The sequence below is a fragment of the Dipteris shenzhenensis genome, chromosome 4 (assembly GCF_047967505.1).
Source record: "Dipteris shenzhenensis isolate YYH24624 ecotype China chromosome 4, Dip_SZ_1.0, whole genome shotgun sequence".
NCBI classification, from domain to species: domain Eukaryota; kingdom Viridiplantae; phylum Streptophyta; class Polypodiopsida; order Gleicheniales; family Dipteridaceae; genus Dipteris; species Dipteris shenzhenensis.
The window spans coordinates 50,856,857-50,878,779 of NC_141599.1; the positions used below are offsets into that span (position 1 = coordinate 50,856,857).

At 40.2% G+C, this 21,923-nt stretch overlaps 1 protein-coding gene across 1 annotated transcript; it reads right to left on the reverse strand.

The window, feature by feature from the left end:
- Positions 1-5,775: 5,775 nt before the first annotated feature.
- On the reverse strand, positions 5,776-8,538 carry LOC147903002 (pentatricopeptide repeat-containing protein At4g13650-like). The gene is made up of 2 exons (XM_087373986.1): positions 6,810-8,538; positions 5,776-6,704 (listed from the first exon to the last, which is right to left on the reverse strand). The coding sequence occupies exons 1-2, from the start codon at positions 8,536-8,538 to the stop codon at positions 5,776-5,778; spliced, it is 2,658 nt and encodes an 885-aa protein (XP_087230112.1).
- Between the last annotated feature and the right edge of the window lie 13,385 nt (positions 8,539-21,923).

Below are 21,923 nucleotides of genomic sequence, written 5' to 3' on the forward strand. Positions count from 1 at the left end.
AACCCTGATAAATGCACCATTGGAGCCACTCAAGGGAGGTTACTGGGACATATTGTCTCATCTAAGGGCATCAAGCCTGACCCCGAGAAGGTAGAAGCTATCCTCAAGCTCTCCCCACCAACAACCAAACATCAAGTACGCTCATTTGTCAATCTAGTAGGATATATCGCCACTTCATTGATCAATATGCTGCTTTGATGCGACCCATGACTATGCTATTAAAAGATGGAGTTGATTTCTCTTGGGATGAGGATTGTGATCATGGGTTTGTACAAATCGAGAGTGCTCTGGCTTCAGAACCCATTCTACGCAATCCTGATTGGTCAAAGGCTTTCTATATCAATCTTGGGTTTGGTAAGCACACTCTGGTGGGTATTCTTCTCTAGTAAGGGGAATATCGGTTCATGTATCCCGTTTGATTTGCTTCTCGACAATTGCTCGAAACTAAACGATGCTACTCTGAGGCTGACAAGCATGCTTTGTCTTTGGTGTTCTGCATTGAGAAATTTAAGCATTATGTTGATGGAAAGTCCATTATAATTTGTAGCAATGGTCTTGCAAAGAAGGTTCTTCAATCACCAAATCCCATGGGCCGGTAAGGCAGTTTCGAATTTCATATTTGAACGTATCTGCACAAGGTTTGGGACACCCATGGAAATAGTATCTGACCATGGGAGTCCATTCTTAAATGAAGTAGTGGAGTTGCTCATGGATCACATGGGTATTGATCACTGCACTTCTAGCATCTATCATCCAGTGTCCATGAATCAAACGGAGTGGACCAATGGCCTCCTTTGTAAATCCATGGGAAAAATGGCCACAGGGAATAGGAGCCAATGGGATCAGAAGGCCACTGAAGTTGTGTGGGCTTACAATATCACTCATAAAACATCTACAGGTCACACTCCTTTTGAGTTGGTGTACAGTACTGAGGCAGTTTTACCACTAGAGATAGAGATTCTGAGAACAGAGGATGACAGAAGATGAACATGTAGAGGCCAGGTTGGTACAACTTGAGATTGGCACGAGAACAAAGGATGACAGAAGATGAACATGTAGAGGCCAGGTTGGTACAACTTGAGAAGTTAGATGAAACCCGACGCCTTGCATTACATCAAACAGAGATCCAAAAGATTCGACAAAAGGCCTGCTTGGATGCTCAAATTCGCAAGGGATGGGAAAGACACTTTGTTGAGGGGGATGTTCTGCTATGCTTTGATAGCAGATTGGACCACCAAATGGATAAGAAGTTCCTGCCATTGTGGACTAGTCCATACAAAGTCATCAAGGAACATAGCAATGGGTCTGTACAAGTTCAGGAGCTGCATGAGCCATATGGCAAGAAGGTGATCAACAAGTTTTATCTCAAGCCCTTCTTTGTGCATGATGGTCCCGGGCATGGAAATGCTATGCATTCCCTACCTGGGGGGGGACTGTTATGGATAAATTTGACCAAAGTAAAAGGCATAAATGTGTGCGTGTGCTTGATGTGTGGCAATAGTATAATAAACTATGGTGTACATAAGGCCCAGGGTTGAGGTGGCAGGGCATGACCATGTGCCACCCTTCCATGTAAGAGGACCCATAAGGTGTGTTGTACATAATCCATGGTAGTAATAATATAAAATGATAAGGTGGCATGGGTCCTCCATGCACCACCCCTCCACCTAGGCGGTCCCACGTTTGCATTTAGTGAGATATGGCCCAAGGACCATGGGAGAAGTAATATAAAATAGATGGAGATGGATATTATATTGGATTATTCCCTCCATGTAGGATAGGCCCATGTGGGGGGGGTGTAGAAAGTCCAAGAATGCAAGTTAAAGGATGAGGTGGCAAGATTCCTTGTGCCAACCCTCCACTTGTCCTCCTAGATGTTTGAACGTATTATAAAATTGGGAAGAGACCAAGAGAGTATCTTAGACTTGGGATATGGGGGTTGATGTATGTGGAAAAATGAAGCAAAGGGTTATCGCACACAATTGAGAGTGCGTAACCGCCTAGCCCACATGGGACACTCTTCCACACACACCATGCATGTGGGAGGATGCATTTATTGGGAGAGACCCCCTCTCTTGGCTATAAAAGGATGGGGCTATTTCTTGATGGAACATGCTCATTCTTTGCAAAGCCACCTAGCTAGTACTTTGATTTCCCCCCCCATCTTTCCAATAAAGCATGACTCTCTTCCCTTAATGTCTCCATCTCTACATTCGACCTCCCATCATGTACATGCTCCTTACTTAAAGCAGTCCCCCCATCAAGAGAATCCCATAAAAGTGGGCCATATCCATGATGCCCTACTTCAAGAGGAGGAGGTTCAAGAGGTCGTAGTAGAGATTCAATAGTAGCCAAAGAGCCCCTCTATGCAAGGGTGGGCAACTTGGGTGGTAGACACGATTCAAAGCAGTGAGGAGATCTGGGACCCATGCTCTTCATCAGTGTCACTCTCTCTAGGCATAGGGGAGAGCATTGAAATGAGATTCGACCTCCATAGAGTGAGAGAAAGACTAAGTCTCACAGTGGCTCTCACACCGATATGAGAGTTGGTTTGCCATTCAGATCACAGAGACCCATCGAGCAAAGTTCTCCTATCATTGCTCCATGGCATAGGGGTTCCAGGATAACCATACAATTTTTTTAAACCACTCATCCTCAATTAGTAGGGACATATCTTCAACTACTTCGAGATATGAGCGATCAGGTGCACTCAGACTCACAAGAGATCTTAGAGATGACCATCGGCTTCTATCAATAGTCATTTCAATTCGAGGAGTTGTTCCCCCATGTTTTTGTAGCCTTAGAGGCAGTGAGCCATATCTCAGCAGTGGTCTCTCGTGTATAAGCAGGAAGGTGGAGCTCTTGGGAGAATTTCTATAAGGCTTGGCCTACAAGTATCTTTAATTTTTCGTATAGATTGAGATATTTGTTGGATGTATAGTCCTCCACCTTGGTTGTGAGAGGTCATGTTCTAGAGATTCCCTAGGTAATGAGGTGGGCTCTTTGGAAACCTAGTTTCTTCTAGTTTCTCTTATTCCCATGATCAACACCTTTTAGATTGTTGATTTGCATGGTTCTTTTGTCAAGCATTAATAGAAATAAAAAACTGGATCTAATAAAATTAGTTAGTATGATAACACACTCGTCTGTGTTAAGACTAGATAAGTAACTAGCATTACTTAATATAATGCCAATCAAGTATGTTTACTTATTAGTAATTTTCTACTCGCATTTGTATATTGATAAAATAGTTTAAAATAGTATTATAGTAATTGATAATGCTAATCAAATACTATGAATAGTAATGACTTAATTTATAATAAATTTTGATAAAACTCTAATCAATAATTAGTAAAAATAACTAAATACAATCAATAATTGACATTAATGTCTTAACATTTAATAATGAGAATAAAACTTTGTGAAATAAGCATATGTATGCTCAAATACCATATTCATCATACCTCTAAAGTATAATGGTGTTCAAAAACACAAATATGTTGCATGGAAACCATGAGAAATTTCACCTATTGTTTTGTAATATTTGTAAATACTTCAACCCAATCTTATACAAGACTCTCTATGGGCGCTATAGCATCTAGTATCTTCATTACATTGTGGCAAGAGTGGGGAGGAGGGGAAGTGGGAGTAGCAATGGGAGAATTGGGGAAAGGGGTGGGGTTGGGGGGGTGAGAGTGGGGTGGTAGCATGAAAGTGGCAGTAGGGAGGATAGTAAGGGTTGAAAAAAAGGATTCTAGCACTTAAACAATCTTAAGCACATCGATTGTGGGAGGAGGAAACTAGGGAAAACAGGGAGGTGGGACCATGGACAAGGTTAGCACCTAGTATATTGATTAAATTATGGTGATAGGAGTAGAGTAGTAGTTAATTTGCCAACATAGTTTACATCTTATGCATAGTCCATAGGGTATTCTGTAGATTCCCTACATCAATCCCGCAATATCATGATACAAATAATCTTGTCGTGACACTCGGCTTCCAAACGTAAGGCATTCAAACCTCCTGTTTACAAAGTACTTCAGCATCTTGATTTTGATGGTAGGCAACCAATGCTCTTTGAATGGAAATTGCTAAAGAAGGCTTAAACATTTGGGTAACTTTAATGCCTTTGGCAAAAGAAATTATGTAGTTCCTTGATTATGCAACCATACTTGTTGAACACAAGCTCCATATTATTTTTTGTCATCTGACTTAGAGAAGATTGTTGTTCCATTGTCGGATTAAATTTATTATCAAGTACTTCTTGTAAGTCCTCTATTGCTATGAAATGTTCTTATGAGATCTGCAATCACCCATGATCACATTTTCATAGGCATTTTTGTTCGGAAGTGATCCTTTTCAAGAGTCATGTGATGCTTGCATCTAAATCAAACCACCAAATATTTTCTTCTCGATTATTTTCTTTTGCTCTATGATCTTGCGTAGCATATTGTGAAATAAGAGCGTTTTTCTTGAGATTGATCTTGACTTTGCTAATTTGCATAATTTGCACTGTGTGTGTTGTTGAGTTGCTTGATTGTTATGTCGGTCTGTTTTTTCTCTTTTCCTCCTGGTGAGACAAACCATAATCCACAAACTTTATTCAGAAACTCGGAAGTTTAAGCACCTCCAGAACATTTCGTGAATTGGAGTCCACAGCAAGTCTTAAAGCTCTGACCTTATAGACTCTTTTGAGCTAGACCAAGCTTGGATCACCTGTTTTACAAACCAATGTGAAATTACCTAACATTTTGAAATCTAGAGACTTCGGCCTACACAAAGCTTGTATTAGGAAGGAGTCTGGGCCAGCTGCGAGCCAAGTCATTACAAAAGAAGCTCCAACGGGCCTAGAACTGACGAAACTAGAGTAGCAAGCTGGGAACAGCTACGGGTTCACCAAAGATGCTATGATAGGCGATTGGAAGTTAGAATAGACTGTGGGGTTAGTGATTTGGCACAAGAAAGGTTCAAGCAGGATCCCCCTCGTTTGGGGTCTATTGAGAAGTAGACGGAATTGTGCTGAGGAGAGAGATGAGTTGAACTGCGGGCTTAAAAAGAGGTTAAAGGTGCAGAATGATTCTCCAGAATTAATTGACAGGAGATCTGAGGCATAATAGACCTTCTTTATGTCATGGATATTCAATTCCATTTTCTCTCAATTACTATTATGTCAATTGAGAACATGCTTATTGTGTGAGTTCCTGTGAGACTTCTTTGTTATCTGATTCACACACCGAAGGTTACTCATTTCAGCAAATGGTCATGTTCACTTCAGTGGTACCACTTATCATGGCTGCATAACATCTTCCGTATGGCATATAATCTATAGCAAGATTTATATCTACATCATCTTCAATCACACTCGATACAGTATTCACCCAGTAACAAGGTGTTACAAGCTAGCGCATAAGGAGTCCCGAGTAGAGTTTCAAGTAGGCCCAATAATTAATTGTGGGCATGGGTACAGGGTCATGGGACAAACTTTTTATTACAAAAAATATTAATTTCCAACTATTTAATTCACTTCTATCTATTAAAACCTATTTAGGTTCTTTTCCTAGTTATAACTTCTAGTTTAGGCTCTTCTCCAGCACTCAATCCTTCCTGATTTGTGAGTTTGTCTAGAGTCAGATCTTGCATGTCCTGCTCGCTTCTTCCATCTACAGCGCCTATGCTTGTTCTGACAGACGTTTACATTTGCTGCCATGGTTAGTCCTACAGCTCTGTCCTCGCTTGCTCTATGTTTTGAACACCTATCTTGTTACATCGATCTTATCATGGTCCTCCAAATTGTGAGCATCCATATATGTTGGACATCAAGACATATGCTGAAGGAAGGTTTCCCTCTAATCTCACTATATTCTCAAATGCAAGCCTTCCAACCTCTAAATCCTTCCACTTCCGACAAGCATCCAACACAGTCAACCATACAATAATATTAGGTTGGAAAGGCATCTTCTCAATCATCACCACTGCATCATCCAGTCGGCCTACACGTCCAAGGATATCAACCATGCTAGTATAGTGCTCAATAGCCGGGATAATACCATATTGTTTACTCATAGCCTGAATGTACTTATGGCCCTCCTTCAGGAGACCCACATGACTGCATACAGTCAGAACACTCAGAATTGTGGTTCCGTCGGGATGTATGCCTTCCTGCCTCATCCTCTCGAAAAAAGAAAACACAAGCTCACTCTCTCCCCACCGGGCATATGCTGCAATCAATGAGCTCCATGTCAAAACATCCCTTATGGGTGATGCATCAAACAACTGTTGGGCATCGACTATGCTCCCACATTTAGCATACATGTCAATAAGACTTTTTGCCACATGTGTAGTGGTCTCAAGTCCAACCCTGATTATCTGAGAATGGAGTTGCTTTCCAATTTCCAAGGCTCCTCTATTGCCACATGCTTTAAGGATGGCAGCAAAGGCCAAGTTGTCTGGTGACAAACCTTGCTTTTGCATTTGGGCAAAAAGTCTAAAAGCTTCCATACTTTCTCCTTGCACTGTATACCCTAAGATCATGGTAGTCCACTGAATCAAACTTTGATGTGGCAACTGCTCAAAGACACATCGTGCATCCATCATGCTCCCACATTTTGTATACATATCCACCAAGGTAGAACCCACAAATACATCTGACTCGAAGCCACTGTTTACCACCTGGGAGTGGATGCATCTACCTTTCTCCAGGCATCCTATTTTTGTAAATCGCCCATTAACTTGCTTCCCCTCTTCCAGCATTTCCAGTTTACTGCAAGCCTTCAACGCACCAACAAAAGTTCGATTATCCATTATGATACCTTCCTTTTGCATCCGTGCATACAAATCCAAAGCCAATGCACCATCATCCTGTCTGCTATACCCCAGAATCATGGCATTCCAGGAAACCACATTACGATAAGGCAGTTTGTGAAAGATACACTCTGCATCCTCCGTGCTCCCACATTTTGTGTACATATCCACCAAGGTGTTTCCCACATATACATTCGATTCAAAGCCACTCCTTACCACTTGGGCATGCATGGCTCTACTTTTTTCCATGTATGATACTTTCCCATGCTTCCCAACTGGCTTCCCCTCTTCCTGTGCTTCCAAGCTACTGCAAGCTCTCAATGCACCAACAAAGGTTCGATGATCTGGTGTGAGACCTTCCTGTTGCACCTGAGTATACATTTCCAAAGCCAGTGCTGCCTCTTCCTGCTTGCTATACCCCAGGATCATGGCATTCCAGGAAACCAAGTTACGATAACCCAATTTGTTGAAGACACACCGTGCATCCTCCATACTAGCACATCTCGCGTACATATCCACCAAGGTGTTTCCCACGAATATACTTGACTCAAAGCCATTCTTTATTATTAGGGAGTGGATGGCTCTACCTTTCTCCAGATGTTCAATTTTCACAAATCTCCCATCAACTTCCTTCCAGTCTGTCAGTGCTGCCAGGCTACCACAAGCCTTCAATGCACCAACAAATGTTCGATGATCTGGTGTGACACCTTCCTGGTGTATCTTTGTATACAGTTTCAAAGCCAGTGCACTCTCGTCGTGCTTGCTGTACCCCAGGATCATGGCATTCCAGGAAACCACATCACGATGAAGCAATTCATCAAATACTTGCTGTGCATCCTTCATGTTCCCACATTTTGCATATACATCCACTAAGGTGTTTCCCACAAATACATTTGGTTCAAAATTACTCCTTATTACATGGGAGTGGATGTCTCTACATTTCTTCAGGCAAGCAATTTTCACAAAATTCCCATCACCCTGCTTCCCCTCGTCCAGTGCTGCCAGGCTACTGCAAGCCTTCAATGCACCAACAAAGGTTTGATGATCTGGTGTGACACCTCCCAGTTGCATCTGTGCATACAATTCCAAAGCCAGCTCACCCTCTTCATGCTTGCTATAGCCAAGGATGATGGCATTCCAGGAAACTAAGTCACGATGAGGCAATGTATCAAAGATACGCCGTGCATCCTCCATGCTAACACATTTCATGTACATATCCACCAAAGTGTTTCCCACAAATACATTTGAATCACACCCTTTCAGTAATGCGTGAGAATGCATGGCTCTTCCTTTCTCCAGGCAGCCTATTTTCACATGTTTCACCTCAACCTGTTTCCCTTCTTCCAGTGCTGCCAGGCTACTGCAAGCCTTCAAAGCACCAACAAAGGTGCGAGCATTAGGTTGGACACCTTCCCTTTGCATGCGTGCATACCACTCCAAAGCCAGCTCACCCTCTTCATACTTGGCATAACCCAGAATCATAATGTTCCAGGACACCACATCACGCTTTGGCATGTTGTCAAACACATGGCAAGCGTTCACCATGCCCCCAAGCTTCACATACATATGGATTAAACTGTTTATCTTACATAATGGAAGCTCAATTAAACATTCCACAGTACGGACCTGGACTTCCTTAATCTCATTCCGCTGAGGGAATATTTTATGGAATATATCTGTAGCTCTGCCTGCACCCAAGGAATGATTGCAGAGGGGCGGCCTAAGCTGTGGGACCATCAGACGGGCAGACACCTACCTTAAAATGAACGACTGAAGAGACAACAGACTCATCTGCTCAGCATTTAAGACTCAGTGGAAGTCTAATGTAAGGGGGTCAATCCATAAGCTTTACGGATTGCAGACAATTTGTGGCGGACCACAGGCAACGGTTTTCCCTTTGACAAACTTTAGGGACAGTTTCACATTTAAGGTTCTTGTACTTCAGCTCCAACATCGACAATAAAGAAACAAGGACTAGTCTGCTCGTCGTTTAAACTCAGTGGGCCAGCTGAAATTGAGAAATACCACTAGGGACCTACACGTTGCTCGGGCATGCATGATGACAAGTGGAGTTTGACATGATTGTACCTGGTGGCACGTAAATTTCCTCCAAAGACCTGCTGGGTGAGGTCCTGGAGGGATTTATAAAACAAGGTGAATGATATTTAATCATTCATAAAGCCTGCGCAATATAACAAGGTGAATAAGATAAAAAAAGTAAACAAAAAGAAATAACGGAAAATGGTGTGAAGGAGGAGGAGATAAAGGGGAGAGAGATAGAGAGAGAGAGAGAGAGAGAGAGAGAGAGAGAGAGAGAAGGGGGGGTGTTGGAGAAAAGGTGGAGATCGTGTGTAAGAAGACTTGTGGAGGTAAAGAAGGAAAGAGAGAGAGAGAGAGAGAGAGAGAGAGAGAGAGAGAGAGAGAGAGAGAGAGAGAGAACTACTTTAAAGTCTGCATTCAAGTCTAATGAAGAAGAGCCAATAGGAAAAATGCACTTCCAAAAATTCAAGAAATGCCTAATTTCCGCTTTGCCAAAATCTCATCGTTGCTAAGGCTACCCTGAGGGTAGACCAACTAGTAGCCCATGACCAGATCGGCCATAACATGTTTTCTATTTTATTGTGTACTCGTCGTGAGCACTTCCTTTACATCGGAGGGAGGACGAGAGGGGGAGGGAGTGCCTTTAAGACTCGGGAGAGGGGGAGGGAAAGGCAGGGAGAGAGAGAGAGAGAGAGAGAGAGAGAGAGAGAGAGAGAGAGAGAGAGAGCACAAAAATAGAAAGACTCCATGTGGCAAAAGGTTGTGTGGGACACATTTTTTATGAAAGTGTAAGGAGAGTGCCGCCTGGAAGACAGTGCTAAAAAAGAAAAGGTTCCACCTCCTATCAAGGCATGCAGTTACATAGTAAAGGCATCTTCTCAAGAACTTCTTAAGCTTGACACAGGAAACTATTTGACTTACCAAAAACTTTCAAATAGAGCTTTAAGTCACCCAAAATTTCATGGAGCGCATGCTCACATCTATACTAATTCCTAAAAACATAATTATTTCGCATTTTCCATATATGTTGAATGACCATGCCTCTTACTAATTGACATATCCCATACAATGCCTCATTTCATTTTCCTTTGTCGTCTAACAATGCTTGTTACAGTTTCGTACAAGAAAGAAACATTGTACTTGCAGTCAGATCATAAGATATCTTGGCTGTCCAGTGGGACTAGGTGTCGTTTGCAGGCAAAATTCTAGTTGCCAAACACATATTGTCTTCTTATGTTGTTTATGTGCTATCAATCCTATTTTATTGTGTTGCCTATCACATTGTAAATGGTAAACTTAAGGTTGATTTGGGGACTAAAATGCGCAGTTGAAATCTATAGTTCTTAACTATATCTTATGCACTCCACACTACTTGGCTTGCCATGAAATTTTTGACTCAAGCCCCCTCCCGCAGTCCTTGAGCTGAGGCTGGATATGGATGATTCCAAAGGGGAAGATGGATTATATATCAGGAAGTGGAGACCGTTCACCTTATTGGACACCACTTACAAGATCTTGGCCAAAGCCTTGAGCTTGCGGTTGAGACCACACCTACTGGACATCATTCATGGCACACAGACTTAGTTTAGGAATGCAGTATCGTGGACAACATCTTTACTTTTTAGGAGGCAGTGGATTGGGCCAGGGAGGAGTCATAGCCTCTCGCCATCCTTCTCTTAGATTTTGAGAAAGGATATGATACAGTAAAGTGGTCCTTTTTGGAGGGCACCATGCGGAGACTTGGTTTACCGGAGTGGTGGATTAGAGGGGTCTCAGCTCTATAACAGGGAGCTCCAGCTAGGTGCTCATTGGGAGGCAAACGGGTAAGTCCTCTCTTTCTTGCTCAGTTCGGCAGGGTTGTCCCCTTGCCTCCTTCCTCTCTAGCATATTAGAGAGATGGAAGACTATTTTCTTATCGATTAGGCGGCAATCTTGAAACCAGGAAATGTCATGGGGACATGAATTTTCTAGACCTGTGAATAACTTTGGCCTCTCATTGATTAGAATTGTAAAAAGGGCTCATCCAATGTATTAACTCCACGGGCGAGGCAAGGAGCTGAAGGGCAAGAGAGGGTAAAAATAGCTCCATCACGTTTGGCAAGCTAGCTTGGAAAGCAAGTAGAAAAGTCAAAATTTGGTTTGCAGCAATTTTCTGGACCATGGGAAGACAGAGATAGGGAAGTCACAGGCCCTAGGTCTTTTCTAACAAATTGCCTTACTGATTTTTAACTCTACCAGAGTAGTATGTGGATTCCTCTACTAGACGACTCTACCAAGGCTACCAAAAGCTTCAAAATGACTTCCTCTACAACCAAGGGTCCTCCTAAATAATTCGACTGCAGCTAGGGAGCCTCTAGAAGAAATCACCTACTGCAAGGAGCCTCCAAAAGTGAATCGTCTTCAATTAGGGAGCTGCCAGATGAATTTGCCTTCAACAAGAGCAGCTAGATTGACTCGCACGCCCACTTTGTTTTCAACTGCATGGAGAGTCGTCTTCTTTTCTCTATTAGCTAGAATATTGTGAGGAGGGCAGCAAGGTTTGGCACTAGTAATGGCCTTTAAGAGATGTGTGGCTGAGATGGGTTGCTAATAATGGCTTTGGGCTATGTGCAAACCTTGTTTGTCTAAGGGATTGATGCTTGGACAACCAAGAAGAGGGTAATTCTACCTTGTAGGTGTTGATGGTATTTTTGGGACCATGGGCCATGGATTATGCACTGGATTTGGATGCCTTTTGAACCAAGAGTTGATTGAGTAGCAAGTTGTTTGTGCTTGAAAGTGCTAAGATTCAGTTGGGCTACATTTGGACAGGTGCAAGGGCATTTAGCCTTGCTATAATTTTGCCTTCTGAATAAATAAATAAAGAAATATCGAAAGGGGCGCCAAGGTTTGGGGCCAATCGCGTGTGTGGTTTCTGAGCAGGAGCAATCTAGCTCCCCGTTGTGGGTTCTGTGTTCTCTTTGTGTTGCTGAAATTATTTTCAAGTGGTTGAAATAATAGTACTTGAAGATTAGCATTTATTCACCGCCCTTTAGTTTATTTGAAGGCTGGTTTAAGGCAATGTCACCTTCGATTGGATTGCTTGAAACCGGCGATGGGATTGTTGTTGCCTTCGATGGCACTCCCTCATGCCCAATTTCTTCTCCATTGCAGTCGCTACACAATTGAATAATTTGTCCCTTTGCCTTTATGGAACTCGTTCGTTTTTGGACCATCCTTGTTGTACATTACCAGCTTTATTCGTGGCTGGAATCCATTGCCTTCTCTTTAGACCCAAAGACATCTAGGAAACATGCAAAAGATACATCCTCTACACAAAAGTAGGCCATTGATTCTTCTTTGGGAGATGCAAATTGGAGAAGCCTGTTGTGCATGCCTTTCTTCCTACAATTTGTGTTGTGCAATTAGTGCTGTGGCCCTCCCTCCACCCAAACTTCCCCATCATTGCAAACTCTAGGAAGGTTTGTCGATTGCGATGATGTGTCCTTGATTCATTTCTTAGAAGACTTGGAATGCTCTTTTCCCTCCCTTCCCAAACACCTTCTCTACATGGAACTATTGCAATCCCTTCTTCGATCTAGCTACTGGTAGAATCTTCTGGAGGCAAGATAGTGCACTGGTGTGAAAGCAATGCACATGATATGGGATTTTGAACAATCAAGCGATATCATCCTAAGGCTCTCATCTACTACCCTATGTCAAACTTTCAAGGCTGCATTGCTTGTATGTTTTGCCCCGATCTATAGAAGAACCATTCAACTATCAATGCGATGTCCAAGGATTCTTATAGGTCGTCATAGGCCAGCCATCCATGCACGACATTGTCATCCCATTCATCGCTCAACAGCTTCAATTGATACCAAAGTGACAAGAAGGGCTTTCATTTTGGGGTTTTATATGTAGAAATTCATATTAGATTTCATAAGGAAGGTACCTTAGGATAATTCACAATCACATCAACTCATTTTGGTAACCATTTACAATTTACTATTTCCATTAAAGTCGATGTGTTGCAAGTGTTTTCACTTTTGGTCTTATTGAGATTGTTAGGCATCAAGTTTTAGAATGAATGAGGACAACTTGCAGGAACTATATACTGCTATAGATTATGCTTGGATAGTTCGACATGTTTATAGGAGAATCGCCTATATGCATAATGATGGCAATACACAAGCTTGTTTGGTGAAACGATAGATCAGTTTGAGCCAACCTTTGACCAAAAAATTTATGATAGCAATCCAAGATGGAAGAGATACCAACCCGATAAGGATTTTGATGAGCTCACTATTGAAAACTTCAAGCTTGCACACTTTGAGCACAATTTTTTTCAGAATAACATGAGTGTTGAGCACTGTATGGTATCCATAAGGAAAGGAAATTTGGAATACCACATCAAAGTAATTTTTCTCACAATGACAATGACTAAGGTGGATAGCAAGAGGAAGTAATGCATTACAACTTTAATCTTGAAGATGCATCACCAGATATAGCAGAGCATCACAATCAAGAACATGACCTACAAAGGAGATGCCAATATGAGTTAGTCTACACTGGGAAACATGTTAAAAATTAGAAAGTCCTCCAAATTTTTGGGAAGATGCAACATGGGTTTGCATGTTGAGAGGATGCTCCAACGTAATAGCATCTATAGTATAGATTCCACCCAGTGTCTAAAATATGGGAGAAGAGTTTGGGTAATTTAGATTTGATGCTAAAATTGGTTGACTCTGAGGGTAGTCTTTGTTAGCATGTGCCCTTTGCCCCCCCCTAGCCAACCCTTTTCCCCCTGCCCCCAAACTCACACACCCATGGCCAACTACTAGGGGCATGGCCTACGCTACCATGTAGTAGGGAGCATCCCATAGGATTTGAACATGGGAAAATATTTCAAATGGGCAAACACCCAACTTACCGAGCTTTTGGTACTCCACATTAGCACGCCTTAAGTATTTCAGTGACACAAAATCAATAAATCATAGATGGATGGTGCACACATGTGACACATGCCATCAACTGGTCCACACATGCCGCATATACATAGAATCACACAGATGGTGCATAGATGCCACACATGTCGCAATGCCACACACTCATATAGTCATAGCCCTATATCTAGCCATGTAGGAGCACACATGCATCACTACAAACAACGAGCACACATGCATCAGTTGCACATTAACAATGTTGGGATCTCACTCAACAAAATACTAAAGGATTAAATTAATGGAATAATTCCAATTCTTGTAACACCCCCCGTTACCCCTATAATGTCCCCTATTTCAACCCCTCCACCTTTGAAAAAAACCTTAGTACATCTCATGATGCCAACAATCCACAAAATACTCCTATGCCTAGTACACATGATAGCAAGCAACCAAGCAATCCTTGGCACAATCCACCCCCTCCACACCTCCTAACACCTATTGATAAAACTTTTAGAATGTTGGACAAGATCTTTTATCTAGAGGCAAATCCCTTCCCCATCAAGGAAAATACTTGCAATTCCACCATAGTACTAGTACCTGGTGGTTTCTTCACAAGAGCTTGTCTACCAATCCTAGCGTTGGAGGTAGTCAAGTACAAAGATCCCCTTCTAGCACATCCATTCCAAGAACAAGGTAAGATGACCTCAAAGAATATTGCTTGTGCTAAATCCATGGTAATTATAGTAACTATACTAGGGGTGCTACAATGAAGCAAGCGTGGGCATGATTAGGAAACTTCTAGCTACAAAAGAGTGAAGTGAATAACAAATGCCTCTTATGCTCTTATATAGTTTTAAAATCCCTAATACCTTAATATTTTTAAACAACTAAGACATGAAACCACAAAATAAAGGCCTCACAGTCAAATATACTGAAGTTTTTATAACATTTCAACCTCCTAAGCCAATACAAAAACCTTAATCCTTAATTTAATGCCCATATTAGTCTCCTAAGCCAATACAAAAAACCTTCATGCTTAATTCAACACCCACATTAGTCAAACCCATTGTTTACTATCTTCAATGTTGCCCGAGGGATAAAATTAGCATTGGGCATGAGCTATTCAGCCCGCTTATGTGCCATTTGGCCATTCAAGGTGAAGTTGAAAGACTCTATCATACCATTCTCCATAACCAACAAGTGCTCTCGCATACCCTTTAGAGTCCCACTGTGATGTGAGAGTCACATTCCATTTTGAAGATCTAAGTAAACATTGTTGAATCTCAAATGATGAAATTCTAGGCAACTCTGAGCAAACTTTACAAATCAAGGTGTTGGTAGTGGGACTTGCTACAACAATATACTTCAAAAATTTGAATATAATTATGTAAGCTTCATGAATTAAACTGCATCATACAAGCTCCAAGCATCTCCTTTGCATTGACAATGGTGCCCTTGAATTCTTGTGTCACCTCTTGGGAACCTCCTTTGTGTCTTGGGTCCTTCAGCATTGCAAGGACCTGACTAGGGTTCAATAAAAAGACTATGAAGTATCAATTTCATGGTGTCCATCACATTTTCCATGAAGGTTCTAAAGAGTACAAATCAGTTCTTAAACAGAACAAAATAATATTATCGATGTTGCATAGTAGAGTTTCTATGGGAAATCTGGTAGCCCTCTTTTGAGCACCACTATCTGTTGCTAATGTGTCCATAGGCTAGAGATTTCTTATCCAATCATTGAACCTAAAATATGTGTCCTTGAGCCTATGCACTCACTATGTCATCTTCAAAGATGCTTGAATTTCAAAATGTTATAGATCTTTCCAAAGTCTTTTTGCTCACATCTAGCTTTGAGAGTGACTCTTACAATCCCTCTCACCACTACAAGTCCAACGCAAATTTTTTCCATGGAGATACTTGTTCTCCATCTGAATATGTTCCATGGACTATTGCACCATGACAATTTGTACTAGTCCACAAATGTGTTTTCTACATTGCCTCTACACAATTCACTTGATTGCATAGCCATTGTTTGAGCATGGACCAATTGATTTCCATGACCAAGTAATATTTTATTTTCCAAAAGAGGACTTCTATTAAGTAATGAAAAATAACACACTAATTGAGCAAAATCAAGCTCTTTTAAGAAAGCTAGAAAACCATCCAAGTTTGAGGTTGAAAGTGCCACCTCAACCTTGCGGATGACTCTAAGAAGAACGAGGAACCTCTTCACTCTGTGAGGAAGACATTCTACTTGAGTTGGTTTTCGGGAAGACTCCTACATGCTTCCCTGAATGGACATCAAGGCATATACAATATCTATCCAAACACTAGCCAAACTGTGTGTAGGGTGGATCTGAGAGGCCTGGATCTCCAAATATGCCATGTTGATATGGTCACTAGAATCTCCCATAAAGTATACATGCTACTTCTTTGTGTTTCCTACACCTCCCCTTGCTTGCATGCTCTCTCCTATGTGCCCTCTCATTTGCCCATGCTTACTCCATCCTCCTTCTTCTATAGCCTTCACCTATTGTTTGCCTCATTTCCTTCTCCATATCCTATCTTAGCCCGTTCTTGCCATTCTTATGTTCTATTTTGCCCATAGGAAACACACTAACCATTGGGCTAGTCATCAATTATTTCGGTTGCAAAATATATTTCTTTTTATTTTTTATTCAACCACACTAGTTTAGGATAATTATATAAAAAATTATTTGATCTGAACTAGCTTGGTGATATATTATTGCATGATATCCCAACCACTGGGTTGGTTTAGGACAATCATATAAGTCTAAGCCAGCCCGATTATTGGTATGTGACCCAAACCAGCTCGTAAATTAGACTTAAATAATTTAACTACTACAAAACACAGCAACTTCAACCATGTAAGAGATCCCTACATTTCATACATTACATGATTTTTTTTTTATTAATTGATGATAGGATTGCTAGATTACTTGGCTCTCTCTTCCAGGCTTCAAGTGTTCTATGAGAGGCATGACTCTTCTTGGGCTCTTTTAGCTTGACAACATTTGGTTGAGTCATGTTCTCTGGATGATGTCCCTTGCTCTCCTTATGGACATGCGCATCCTAATTCATTCCTTAAAATGTCCTTTTGAGACCCCACATCTCCCTCTCTTCTCCCTTAATGACAAACACCCCATAAGTTGGTATAGCAAAATTCACTAATACTTTGTTTATCTGGGATAGATAGAATACAATGTAGATCATACAATCTTCTACAAAGCTCAAAGGGAAGACATCGCCATTGCAATTTTGTATGTAGATGATATGATAGTAGCAAGAAGCATTGATAGATCCATTACAAATCTCAAACATGGCTTATTGTGGGATTTGACATGAAGGATCTTGGACTCATGCATCATTGTATTGATTTTGAATTTTGGAGAGATGGAGATAGCACATAATGAGTCGACAGAAGTATGCTAGCAACTTAGTAAAAAAGTATTATATGTAAAATTGTGATCATTCCAATGGAACAAATCCTAAAATTAACAAAAGGTGATGAAAATCCAACCATGAATGAGAAATAGCTCATTTATTCTTTATATATCTAACAATCACAAGGTTAGATGCCTATTATGCCATCAGATTTTTGGCACAATTTATGTTGTCAAATCCAAAGCAATTAGATAGGAATGCCACTAGAACATTCTTAAGGTATAACACAATTTATAATAGAATAAAAGGAAGCCATATTAGGCTACATGGTTACTTATGATAATGACTATGCCAACGATCTGAATGTAAGGTTTGGTGGCTATCCAAAAAACAATTAATTGTTTCTTTGTCTTCTAAAAAAGAAAAATATAGAGCCCTTACCATAATCCAAAAGAAAGCCAAAAATTCTTTCTAAAGAGTCTCAAAGTATGAAATCCAAAGGTTCGAATCCAAAAATCCAATGTAGACAGATAGGTTCAAGATATGCAACTCAGAGGTAAGCCCAAGGTGGATAGATAGGTTCAAGATATCAACTCAGAGGTAAGCCCATGGAACCAAATAAGGTTTTGGATGACCTATTCAAAGAATTGAAGAAGTTGCGAATTGAGATCACACAGACCAATTGTTATGCATGGTACTATGTTTCTAAAATTAGTTAGCAAAGTACTTTGGATAGATGATAATCAAGTGCCCTTAGACAATGAGCTAGAAGATTTGGATTACAAGGTTGTGTAGTTCTAGGGGCAAGGTACCCAAAGTGCTCTTGGATGCGGGGGTCACATGTAATATACTACCGTAGAAGGGCTCAACAAGGATAATATGTAATTGCCATGTATTGTACCTTGAATTCTTGCACCAATATGTTCAAAACATGGCTTGCATAGTTAAGTTCCTCCCAAAAATATATGTATATAATTGCAAGAAATGTGAACAAAAAGCGCTAAAAATGTATATAAATGCTAGAAAAGTAAACCCCCAAAAAAATTCTAGACAATTCCAATTTATCTAGTTAGAATAAAAATCGTGCTAAAGCTAGTAAATAGTATGATCAATAGATTAAAATTCTAAATATTACATTAAGTATAACTAATGCCTATATAACCAATTTATATATCATGCATCTACCATAGTTCCATGTACCATAGAGATACTTGAGAGCTCTTTTATTCTGCATATACTACTTGGAACGCCAAATAAGTATGAGATGTTTGGCATGGTAATGGTCAGATATATCAAGCTTCCAATAAGTATCTTTATTGCTAGAAGCTGTACTTGATGAATATATGAAAGCTTGATGTTTGATCCTATGGGAGTAGGCAAGGGTTTGCAGCAATCATTTTCATGTGGAATTGCTTTAGTACCTTTTGAGGATACTTGCCTTGTGACAAGATAAGACGTTCTAAATCTCTCCAAATTTGTATGTCTAGAAAATGTGTAGAGGCCTCCACCCTTCATATCAAATTCTAGTGTGGGCTAGCATATCTTGGATTTTGAAATCAGTCTACCATTGGACCATATGATGCTCAAATCATCTGGCTATAAAACAACAAGAAATATTCCTTTTGAAGGCTTCATGATATACTAGGAAGGATATGACTTAGGTGGTTAAAAGCCCATATTAATGATTGGTCCTTGTATTCCATGCACTAGGTGCTTGCTTCAATCCATACAAGGATTTGAGCAGTCCACATACTTTTTCTTCTTGATCTTTCATTGCACATCATTATTTTATGTAGATTTCTTCATCTAGAAATCCATTCAAGAAGGCACTTTTGACATCCATTTGATGTATTGGTCAAGCAAAATGTGATTCTAGAGCATCAACTATTCTAAATGTCATAATATTTTCAATTAATGCAAAGGTTTTCTCATGGTCCATGTTGCATTCTTGTGCATATCACTTTGTAAAAATCTGGCTTCATCTCTATTTGTTATGCTTGTGCCATCCTTATTAAGCTTGACACTATAATCCCACTTGCATTTGATGGATTTATTCTCTATTGGAAGTTCAAATAAATTCCAAGTTTGGGTTTTAATGAGAAAATTTTACCATGGCATACTTCCATTCACATATCTATATTGCTTCTTTGAAAGTGGTAGATTCATCAATTTTTTGGACCTTTGTGACAAAGTCAAAATTGGTCCTACAAGATGATCTATGTGGCTCTTTTCTATCACAAGAAGACCTTCTTACATTTGTTTTAGAATTCTGTAGTCTATTAATAATGATTGAAGTAGTTTCTTATCATCATCAACACCTTGCACTAAGCCAGGTTTCTAACATCCCTTTGGCTTCTACTTAGTTTTCCTTAATGGAAAGGCTTCTTTGGACATCTATGGGACCCATGAATATTTTGATAAATAATCATCTACCCACTTGGCATGAAGTGTTAAATAAATTTAACTCAACAAAGATACAAAAAACTCTGCCTTTGCTACCTGACAAACAAAGGACAAACAAGGGAGTACAAGCTCTCTCCTTGCTAAGGGGAATCGGCCGAGCCCCAATACAAGAGCTTGCCTTGTTTAGAACAAGGGCAATCGCCTTTACTTCAACTTGTCACTATAGGCTTGCACTATTTAATGGTGCAAGAAAGGAAATCCTTTGAATCACTATAATCAATGGTTGAGTAGTTACAGAGTCATAGAAACTTCATCAAGATATGATGATCAAGGATAGCAATTGAAGGTGTATGTTTACCTATGAAAGTCATTCAATTCAAAATTGTTGGCCATTCCTTTGTGAGCTTCCAAACTAGAACTTATTGAAACTATTGAATGAGAATTCTCTATTCTATTAGTAATGATTGAAGTAGTTGCTTACCATCAACACCTTGCACTTTCTACTTGCCTTTATGTCAACTTGTCACTATAGACTGTGCACTATTTAATGGTGCCAGAAAAGAAATCCTTTGAATCACTATAATCAATGGTTGAGTAGTTACACATTCATAAAAGGTTCATCAAGATATGATGATCAAGGATAGCACTCGAAGGTGTATGTTTACCAATGAAAGTCATTCAATCCGAAATTGTCCACCATTCCTTTGTGAGATTCCAAAATAGAACTTATTAAAACTATTGAATGAGGATTCTTCCATCTCTAAAGTGGCTCTTGGAGGTCATTCCATATAAATCCATGGTCGCTTGCATGTTTATTGAAGTAGTAGATAGGTGATGGATACAAAGTAGTAGATAAGTGGTGGATAAAGTAGTAGATAGGTGGTGGATAAGGCAAGACAAGAGGTGGATAAAAAATGGATAGGTGATTTATTAAAGTAGAAAATATTTGGTGGATATAAAGCAGTAGATATGTGGTATATAAAGCAGTAGATATGTGGTATATAAAGTAGTAGATATGTGGATATAAAGTAGTAGATATGTGGTTGACAAAGAAATATAGATGGTAGAGAAAATAGCAAAAGATGGAATGCTTTAGTTACCCACATAGACTCTGAAGGAGAGTTTAAAAAACAAAATTTGCCACTTCTAAGGCATGGATGAATACAAACATATCAAATAGATGAATTTATTAGAGTAAGAAAAAATAGCAACAAATTTCTTGAAATTTTGATGAAGATCCTTGACCCTCTACCATAGTTTGTTCAAGCTAAATATTTTATATTTAGATCAAACAATTGGATTAAATGGAAGTGAGAATTACTATTGCAATATGTAGAGGCTTTAGTTTTTTCACTCCCAATAGGTTCACTCATAGTCACTCGATGACCACATAAATAGCCCAACCCTATGCAATGCTCCATTGGAGATGCTCACTCTTGCAATCCATTAACTACAATACATGCGTGCTCTAGGTGACAAAATAATGGTGGTAACAAATAAAACACAAAGGTCAAGGTTTGCTATTGAATGGGAAACAGTATGGTGATGGGAGAACCGAGTTACTAACAATTGAAAATTTAACACCACATCGAGTATCTAACACACCAAAGACAAAGGGAAAAGGAATGACACTTGTATACTAAAGGAACTGATACAACCAAGATGCCTCAGCTTTGCAATGCACACTTAGTGTCAAGCTTCCTATCCTAGCAAGCCCAGGTGAGAGGGAGAGCGTGAACTCACACTGTCACTTTGTCTTCCTTCTTCCTGTTACAAAACGTTTCTAAACTACTGCAAAACCACCTTCTAAAGGTGGTACGCTCAGCTCACTACACCATTGCTCTGGTTGACCGCCCTTAATCTGCTTCACCACTTCTTGCTATAGTACTCACTATTTAGAAAATAACCAAGTTCAAACCGATCATCACCGACCATTTGCTACGAGACTTAGCCCCACTGAGATGCCTCACCACCACTCACCTGCAAGTGTCGTGCTCACTCTTGTGGTGGTAAGTTCCTTTGTTGGATTAAATACACTCACTACACTACACTTCCTTTAAGGCCTTGGATCACTTGTTCCCTTGCTATATCCTTGGTGTGAGTCCTCTTAAGTAATAACTCTAGATTCATGCGCACACTTTAGGAGCTAACCACTGGTCCTCACATTGGGCCAGGCAAGGGAACATGCCAGGAGAGCTGGCAAACTACACTAGAGCAGGGGACATGTCCTCACGTGATGCCATTGCAAAAAAGGCATAGATTTTGGAAGGATTGATGATGATTTCAGAGGCTTTCATTAATGAGAGAGATCAACTGAACCTTGGCCCTGTAATGCTAGGGTGGAGA